This window comes from Epargyreus clarus, unplaced genomic scaffold (assembly GCF_041222505.1).
Source record: "Epargyreus clarus isolate Ecla_fem2 unplaced genomic scaffold, WU_Ecla_fem_2.2 ptg000002l, whole genome shotgun sequence".
Classification (NCBI taxonomy): domain Eukaryota; kingdom Metazoa; phylum Arthropoda; class Insecta; order Lepidoptera; family Hesperiidae; genus Epargyreus; species Epargyreus clarus.
The window spans coordinates 4,855,645-4,865,866 of record NW_027332210.1 but is presented as its reverse complement, the minus strand read 5'-3'; the positions used below and the strand labels follow the sequence as shown (position 1 = coordinate 4,865,866).

Here is a 10,222-nt window from a genome sequence, read left to right as displayed (position 1 = left end):
AATTTATTATTAGCACTATCTCCTTTTTTACATCTTTGCTATATATGTAATAAGTATTTTCTGAACTCTTCCTTTCCATTTTTCCATCCTACATACCTACTTCCAATCCTTAAGACGCAACTATTAAATATAAACAACATTTATTTCATAATTAATTTCCCTCAAAAACTTAATTAAACACGCAAATAATTATTTAATTTCTATATCAACACTACAACCAAAGTTTACGTCACACAAGAAATTAAAAAGAAAATTTATGTTGACATTTTCTCACCGTTTTTTATTGGCTACCACTATCGGGGAGAGCGCTGATTGGTCTATTTAAATGGTCGTGATGAGGGAAAGGGACGAAGGTAGCGGAGGGAAGCGTGTGCGGTGGGTGCGAGAGAGATGGCTAGACACTTCTCGGGTACTTACCGATAAGCTACGTGCTAACAGGCGCCGAGGAAGTTGTTCGACGTGCGTGCCTGAAAGTAGGTATTGTGTGGATTGGTCAGTGGAGAATTAGTTGTAGTTTGGTTTATGGATCTTTGTATTATAATAAATTGATCATTGATAACATATTAATATTTATTTCTTTATTTTACTCGCGGCTTAATTTACAGTCTGTTTTTATCTATACTTTAAAAACGGTACTTTGTCGGGATAAAATGTATGTTATGTTCTTTTCTGAACCCTGACCAAGTATGTACAAAATTTCATGACAATCGGAAAGCGGAAAAGCGTCGCAAGAGACAAATACACAAACACCCAGACCCAGAACCAGAAATCTAAATTCATCATTTAGAAATCTGTCTGGCCGGGGATCGAATCCGGAACCCTCTGCGCGTCAGACCGGCATGGTGACCGCTCCGCCACGCGGGTCGTCTATATCGTGTATATAAAAATACTTGGTTTTTATTTTATCATCAAAAATAGAAATTAATTAGAGACATAAGGCACTTTATGTATTTTTTTCATTTATTCTACCGTTACACACTTACCTATAATATTGTTACAGTTTCAAGTAGTGGTAGAATTTGTATCTTGTGATTCCAATAATATTTAATAGGGTAGAACTAAAACTACTACTAGTAGAACTACTTGCATCTATACTATTATTACTATTATTGATGTGAAACATCAATAAGAGTGAATCATCTATAGCCGCACGTAAAACCGATTTCTGGCGTGGCGACGCATGCCGTGGCGAATTAAGCGCATTAAACGAATTAAGTAGTCACGATTTGAAATAAATTCGTAAATTTTTGTATTTAATGAAAATAAATGTTTATTCAATAAATAGTCATCGTTATCTGGAAAAAATCGTAATATTTTATTTTATCATTATGACATATTTAGTTCCTATCACAATGTGTTCTTTTCTGCATATTAATTTTACAAAATAATGTCGATGTTTCACATCTGCCAGGCGTCCCGTGACGGCTCACATTTTTTTTTTATTATTAATATTATAAATAGGAAAACTTTGTTTGGTTGTTATGAATAGGCTCATAAACTATTAGACCGATTTTAAAAATTCTTTCACCATTCGAAAGCTACATTATGCACGAGTAACATAGGCTATATTTTATATGAAATATATTTGATAAATAGATTTTGAGGCGGTACACAGTTTACCGGGTCAGCTCGTAATAAATATTATTTTAAATCATAATCTTCCAACCTTTACACGTCAAAAAACAAAATGATATTTTAGTCTCAGTTCATTGTGCAAATTTTACTGTACATTTTTACACCTAATACCTATATTACTTTAGTTTATATAAAATCATAAAATATACAGAGCGTAGCGGTACTTCAGCGCGGGGCAACTCCTTCTGCTTTACAAGGCGCAAGTGAGACCCCACATGGAGTACTGCTCACATCTCTGGGCAGGGGCGCCCCAATACCAACTTAACCCACTTGACTCCGTGCAGAAACGCGCGGTCCGAATCGTCAACGACCCGGTGATCTCCGATCGGTTAGAACCTTTGAGTTTGCGGAGGGACATAGGTTCCCTCTGTGTGTTCTACCGGCTTTACAATGGTGGGTGTTCCGAGGAACTATTTGACCTGGTGCCTACGTCACCATTCCTCCATCGCACCACTCGCCGAAGGATGAAGTTCCATCCACACCAACTGGACTCGTGGCGGTCCTCCACGGTTCGGTTTGCACGGACGTTCTTGTCGCGGACGTGTAAGATGTGGAATGAACTTCCTCCTGAGGTATTCCCGGAGCGCTATGACATGGGGCTCTTCAAAAAAGGTGCAAAAAGAGCTCTCATACAAAGCCGGCGATGCATTGGCGACTCCTCTGGTGTTGCAAATGTCCATAGGCGGCGTTGACTACTTTCCATCAGGTAGCACGTCTGCCTAATCGTTAGGTTATAGGATAAAAAAATATATATATTTTATTTTCGATTAAAAATAAAACAATCTTTGACATGTTTCTTTCAATAAACTATTCCATCGTTTTTATGTATTTTTTTATTAATCACACGACCAATCCACGAATCCATCACAATCAGCTTGTGACCAAAGCGATCAAATCGAATCCACGTAAACATCTTCAAGAAAAACTCAACGATCCCCACTACTTACGCTACTTGGGAGCTTTTTTAAAAAACGACCGCCCTAAAGTTATGCTATCCTCTTCTCACTCGTACAAAACTGTATCCGAATCGCCTACACCCATCTCTTTCTAAGGTTTAACTGACAAGGCGGGCATAGGCAATCTATCAAAGTTTATTCGTTTGAGGAACGCTTTGCGGTGAGTCGGTTCGCGAGTGAATGTGTACAGATTAAATAAAGAATGGATTCGAAAATTAAATTCAAAGACGCGTTCCAGGACTGTGAAAAGACGAATTTGAATTTAAACGCGCCGTTCTGTGAAAAGACGAATTTGAATTTAAACACGCCGTTCTCGATAAACGATATTCTGACGAAGGAGAATGAGAAGTGTGATTTTGAAAATGGAATGTTTTGTTCGAAGATGGGTTTTTTGAAGCCGGGTTTTAGCAAGGACTTCGAGAAGAAAGAAGCATTGGATAAAAGTATGAAGTATTATGACGATTGTAGCAGTTATCGGGATTATACAGAAGATGGTGCGTTGGATATGTCGCGGAAAAACAATTTTCCAGTCACGGAATTGTCAGGTAAGGGAATTTTATTTAAATTTTTAAAGAACTTGTGTTCAGTCATTATTCAAATTTGCGGATTTTTTTATATCTTATATATAAAATTCTCGTGTCACAATGTTAGTTATCGTACTCCTCCGAAACGGCTTCACCGATTTTCACCAAATTTTATATGCATATTCAGTAGGTCTGAGAATCAGCTGCTATCTATTTTTCGTATCCCTAAGTGATAAGGGTTGGTCCCTTAACATTTTTTTATTTATATGGCAACACAACGTTTGCCGGATCAGCTAGTTTATTTATAACACTAAAGCTCGTCAATCTAATAAAATAATCGCTTGGCAAACAGAACAAGAAAAGAAAGCTGTTTCATCATAGTTTATTTTTTATATAATAGTGTATATAGGTGAGGCAATAATTAAATTATGTCTGACTGTTCTTTTTATGTTCTTTCGCCACAAAAGTATAATTAATTAAAATGCCTAATTAATTATCTACTAACATTTGATATTCAATTATAAATTTAGCTGTAAACACTAGTAAAATGACATCGTCTTCGAATTTTAATTTGGCGTTCCTCCATGTTTGATAAGATTTTCGCGCCTTTTTCTGACGTTTCCTTTTAACAAGTTTTCGCTTTGGCTTTACTGGAATACAACCCCGGTCAGGCTAGGGGTTAATTATAATAAAATAAGTATTTTCAGGACAAATGTAATCTATATTACACATTGTAAGTCTCAATCTTTGCCCAAAGTTTCGTCAAAATCGGTACATCCGATTCTTAGTTTAATATAAATGGGCATTGAATAGGCAACTTCAAAAATAGGCTTTTAAGTTTGTTGTCTTAATTACGGAGAGATATTCAGTTTTATTTTGTTTATTTATATATATACATATTACATAAGTATGTATATATAGTGTATACATAAGTTAGATTGTACCTATATACAATTTTCGTTCTTATTTTTTTATTATGTTTTAAGTCAATAAGATATGGTTAAAATAGGACGTATAAAATAAAAATTGTAAAGACTACTACTGGAGAAAGGTACTTATTTACACTACATATAAAGTAGGTAGTAGATAAAGCTAATTTCAAGACGTAGAGCCAATGGATCTAATATTAAGTTTCAAAATATTTTATTTCCATTAGCTCACACGTATTACAGCTCTACATTTGTTTATTTGTCTAATACCTAGATATACTAACGTACCTGTCTGTTGCTGATCCTCGGTAGAACTCCAATGTAGATTGATTTTTGATCACATAACATAGGTACATGTTCTGTTATATAAACATGATATGACATTTTTTGTCATCGTGTAAAACTAACTCGACTAGTCATTTTAATATATAATATAAATCACAGCAATAATATAAGTCTAAAGTCAGAAACTCGACTAGTTATTGACCTACATGTTATTGTGCAACGTGGTGGGTCAACCCTAAGGGTCCACTTAATAGCACCCCCGTAGAGTTCTAATCCCAACAGGAAGTAACCCCTAATGTCATCTTTTCAATTCGCCAAAATCTTAACGAACCCAAATTTTATTATATTTGGAGCAATGTATTTGTCTTTCTGTTTGTTAGCGATTTTGTAAAAATCAAAATGTTGCAAAAAATTTAAATCTTTGTTTTGAGTGTAAAACATAATAAGACAAATATGAGCTAACACAGGCATAAGAAGCATTTCAATTTATTCTCGAAAAAGGTTCCTGATTGATATAGAAAACTATAAGCAAAAAATAAAATAAATGAGGTAATCAAATAGCATATCGTATTAGTTCAATCTTATGTAGAGTCTCGCTCCTAGACAATGAATGAAATACATATTAGGAATATAGTTTATTCCTACTTCTTTAATATACATTAGCGGTAAATTGTACAATCTAGGTATTTATTTATTAGGTATCTACAAACGTTTAATTAACTAGTCCCTATAATTCTTAAACTCTTTATGGACATCTGTAATTAACTCCAGATAAGGTAAGGGTCCTATCTGGGATCGGCCATACATGCGTTGTTATTCCTGAGAACTAAATTGGAAGGGCCACCCTTACCACATCTTTTAAACTGGAATACAGCAGCGTTTAAAACAAAGGCTTCCTTTAAAATACCACAAAAAATCTTCACACTGCAAAAAAAAAAGATACCGGCCGAATTGATAACCACCTCCTTTTTGAAGTCGGTTAAAAAATAAAATACTCCGTATACCCCACAGACAAACCCAAATCGATTATAATTAATTCCAAATTCAAATGCTGGCTATTACGTCACAATGGAAAGTAATGGCGCATTCACACCACACCGGTGTCGGCCCGCGACATCCCCACTTAACGTCACTTCGCCCCTCATTACTGTAAGTGACGACTACTATCAGTAATTACTAGCTAGGTCACGTGCCATTAAAATTTCGCTCTTTCAAAACGAACAATGGGTCTAATGTGAATATGCGAGTAGGTTCGTGTCGCAAGGGCATGGAAGGACAGTTAAAAATGTTATTTTTAAAATGATAAGCGAAATTTCAGGTGTCTCTTGGCGTTTAATAAAGTACAAGATTGTGGCAAAGTGGTGCAACGGAATGATGATATAAATTTGGATTATCCATTTAAAAATTAATATTTTTATAATGTCACTTATATAAATAATTAGTACGTAGTACGTGTGTACATTAAATCATCATACAGTATGTTTCCTTAAAAAATAATATCTACAATTAATATTTTAACAAAAAAATAAAAGCTCTTTTTTAAATCATATTAAATATTGTGGTAAATTGAAATGTACAAAAATAGGCATCAAAATGGCATTACCTTTTCCTTTGACATTATTATAATGTCGCCAAACACAAAAGCATCTTAATATCTTAAAATAAACGATATACAGGCAGCCCACAAAGCACGCGAAACCACTGTTAGCGTCATCCCATCATTTCTTTGTCGCAAGTCAGTAATGCGACAATTTGCGTAATGGCTCTATTGTGGGAGCGCCTTTATACGCGGATAGCGTGATCCTTTTGTAATTGATTCGTTTGATGATTTGTCGTTAATGAGTAATGTTTAAGAATTGATGTTTTGATTAAATAATGCAGTTAAATGTAACCCAAAAAGTGATTATTGAAATTGTCGTAAGTAGGTTTAGTCCGCGTAAAACTGCTAGTCCGCTCTGAATATAGAAATGAATCACGTCGCCATAGCAAATTGATTGACTACACCTGCTCTGGTGTTATGAACCAAATCTGGAAGAAAGCGACGAATCGATTTCTTCCAGATTTCCAGATTTGGTTTCCTAATACCAGAACAATAGTAGATACAATCATTATAATATTTTTTGTCAAAAACATAATAAATTGCGAAACGCAATAATCACATTAATTTGACATGGATTTTGGAAAATCAAATTTGATCCTATTCGTACGACTAAATTAGTCCGAGCCTTCATTATCATTTGTCGGTCCATACTTCACTTCCAATTTTAAAGAGTACCTCTATAAATAGTGTTCTATCTCGAAATTGTGTATAATCTAATTTCTTAAGTAACATTTCTTTAATACTACTCTCTTTGTTACAGATGACTACGACTCCCGCTCTTCTAACACAGGATCACCAGTACGCCGGAACTCCTCCCCAAACTCTGATATCGGCTACAAACCTTTTAACTTACACTACGACAGAAAATGCACCACCCCCACACCTACCGACTCCAGGATGCTGCACTCCCCAAGCTACACCCCCCACGAGTACACCCAAAATGGCGGCCGAAAGAAGCGATCTAGGGCTGCCTTCTCTCACGCACAAGTCTACGAGCTGGAGAGACGGTTCAGCCAACAACGGTACCTCTCTGGTCCCGAACGCGCCGACTTAGCCGTAAGCCTCAAACTTACAGAGACCCAAGTCAAAATATGGTTCCAGAATAGACGGTACAAGACCAAGAGAAAGCAGCTACAGATGCAAGAGAGTGGTATGCTGGCAGCGGCGGCGGCTGCAGCCAACCACGCGAGGAAAGTAGCTGTCAAAGTCCTCGTCAATAACAATGGACAACCAAGCATACCAGATGTAAAACCATACCAAACACCAATGATCGGAAAATCAATAAATCCAGCGCTATTCGCTCCACCAAACTTGCTAGAAGGATCGCCGATTTTAAAACATTTCGCTGGCGTATACGGTGTCGATTTCGCGAAGAATCCCGAATACAAAGCGTTGTTGCAAGAATCGTACAATCAAGCAGTTTTACAATCATTATATGGACCACATCTTGGAGTAAACTACCCGAACCTACCCCTCTCTTATATGTACTATCCTGGTCATCCCTTCGGAGTGCCTGTGCCCTGTGATATGGAGAGGAGTCAAGGTGAAAATGATGGTAAAGAGTTCGGTGAAACCAGTCGGGGTAATAAGGAAAAGACCAAACCAATGGATGTGAATGAAAACAGCAATGAAAGTATGGCAAGCAATATTGAGGTAGAAAATTAGACTGAGTTAGGCAATTGAAAGTTAATTTCACTTTGGCACGATGATGACGAAATTTTCCAAATTTTAAGTTCTATTTTTAAAATGTCTGTTGAAGTGAAGGATTACTTGATTAAATGTCCGAAAAATGTACAGTTTTGACTTTTTTGTAGAGATACCTCGAAAAAGGTGTAAGGATACCTTGTAAAGTTATTTATTGATTAGCTAGACTAGCCAGCCAAATCGACACATACGAGTATTAAAAATAGTATTCCATAATATACAGGGTGTTTTTTAAATGGGCGTACTATCGATCAAGGTGTAATAAAAGTAAGAAAAATACATTTTTCTTAAAAACAAGCTTTAGTTCCTAATTCCTTTAGTTTGTCATTTATCACTTAGTTTGTGATCCTTATAAGCGACTATCTTATGGTGCAATAACTTTAATGTTTTTCAATGTACTCGTTCGATTCCCGTCTTGGGATATAGTTTTTTTTGCCGTATAGTACTTAATGCTGTTAGTAGTTTTTTCTAAATCGGATTTGTAACACCGTTAAGCATTTAGCAATCTATGCCCACTTGAAATCACGCTGTATATTATGGAAAGTAAGCCACTGTTTATAAATTGAGTACGTTTAAAAATTGAAATATTTTCAAATGTTTAGTTTTAATTAATTTTATTACCATAAAACACCAAAGATTGGACCATAGCCAAAGTGTTTGTAGAATAATTTCGCAATACAATTGTTATGTTATAGTTATGTTGTAAATACTAGATGTTATGATCGAATGTTATAGTAGAGGCACGTTTGTATATAGTACAAAGATTGTGACTAGTTGTATGGAAGTTTAATAAAGCGATTATCGTTACTAAATAGTTTTATTTATTTACTTTACTATTACTCTACGCTATACAGCCAAGAATACTCAAAAACATTTTTTTCTTTAAAAAGATGTGTTTTATGGAGTTTCTTTCGCCGCTTCTTCTCCATAACGAAACACCTTGTGAAGTGGTGGTAGTTGTATTGACATTCAAAAAGTGCTCTGTATAGAACCTATTTTGAAAAAAAAATGGATTTCATTTGATTTGATTTGAAATAGATAGGTACTCGTACCTTCTATATGATAGGCAAAGGACATGGGGATATCAATAACCATATAGTTATTCATAATAATATTTCTTGTATATAGTATAATAACTAAATTTAATATTATCTTAACTACAAGTTTAGTAAATATTGCCTACAATCATCCACAACAACATCACATTACTGTCCCATTGCTGGGTACGGGTCTCCTCTCAGAATGAGAAGGATCAGGTCATAGTCCACCGCGCTGGTCAAGTGCGTATTGGTAGACTTCACATACCTTTAAGATTTTTTTAAATCTCTTAGGTATGCAGGTTTCCTCATGGTGTTTTCCTTCACCGTTTAAGCAAGTGATAATTAATTTATAATATGCACATAACTTTTAATCAGAATCATAAGTTTTAAATCGGGATTTGAATCTTGGACCCCTCGATCGAGAGGCCAAGTTTCTTAACCACTAAGCTGCACTGCTTTTTTTCATCCATCATCCACAACATTATTCGTGTCTACGTGTTACCTTTCCTAAACTAAAACTAAGTACTCCACGTTCCTACACACTGAAAACTGAAGGACAAAAAAGTAATCATAGAACATAAAGAGTCAAGTTGTACCTACATATTATGGAGGAAAAGTGATAAAGAAAATTAACTTACATTTTTTGTGAAGAATCCATTAAATGTTACTTTATATTAATAACTTAAACTTAAATTATTAATTACTTTAACTCTTAGACTTGGCAAAAAATCTATAGCTTTTTTAATTTTTTTATTAGGTACTTAAGTCAAAATGTTAGAGGTATTTTAGGCAATTACCATCATTGCGACACATATAACACCTACACCTACAAGAATTATTGAACTAACAATATCTCCATAATAAAGATCTACTTTGTAACTCTACCTCCTTGATAGGAAATTATCCTGAACTACGATCAGTAATTGCGAGCCAATGGTGCTCAAAGCTTCGGGAAAGTTGAGAACGCTTGGAAGGTGCAAAGAGTTTTCAAATTGCGTCTCCCTGATTGCTAAGTGTAAAACTGCTTTGCCAAAGAAAAAATATATAAACTTCATTTTTACTTCAACAGTTTCTTTACATAGTTATTTTTTATTTAAAGCAATTTGCGAACTATATTCAAAATTGTATTTATTTCTTTAACATAGTAAATTCATTAAATAAATACTTACAATCAATAAATACAATCAATCAATAGTAATACAATCAATAAATCATTAATTAAATACATAGTAAATTCGTTAGGGATTTCGCTTTAAATATAAATAATTAAGCTTTAAAAATCAAAACTCACATGTCTTTAGATGCCTACTTACTTTAGATAAGTAATACACATATAACTGATCCAATAAAGATTATATTCTAAAACAATTCTATTCACCTCTCATTCATTCATACTATCCCGTGTACAAAGTCTGTCCTTTTCGATTACATTTTTTATTGAAGTCATAATATTTACATTTCAATACAAAGTCCTCGGTCGTCAAGTATCAAAGTTCTAAGCCTTTTTTTTTATAATATAGGAGTAGCAAACGAGCATGCAGTCCACCTG

The 10,222-nt window shown here is 34.7% G+C and overlaps 1 protein-coding gene across 1 annotated transcript; it reads left to right on the top strand.

Moving 5' to 3' along the window:
* Positions 1-2,750: 2,750 nt before the first annotated feature.
* On the top strand, positions 2,751-8,367 carry LOC140744958 (uncharacterized). The gene is made up of 2 exons (XM_073076690.1): positions 2,751-3,136; positions 6,690-8,367. Exons 1-2 carry the CDS (start codon positions 2,794-2,796, stop codon positions 7,592-7,594), a joined length of 1,248 nt encoding a protein of 415 aa, XP_072932791.1. The 5' UTR covers positions 2,751-2,793; the 3' UTR covers positions 7,595-8,367.
* The last annotated feature ends 1,855 nt before the right edge of the window (positions 8,368-10,222 follow it).

What these genes read in the sequence shown, in the direction of transcription:
- LOC140744958 (XM_073076690.1), top strand. Translation starts at nt 2,794, where the DNA reads ATGGATTCGAAAATTAAATTCAAAGACGCGTTCCAGGACTGTGAAAAG. An exon ending in TCCAGTCACGGAATTGTCAG is followed by an intron (nt 3,137 to 6,689) that starts GTAAGGGAATTT and finishes TCTTTGTTACAG; the next exon opens with ATGACTACGACTCCCGCTCT.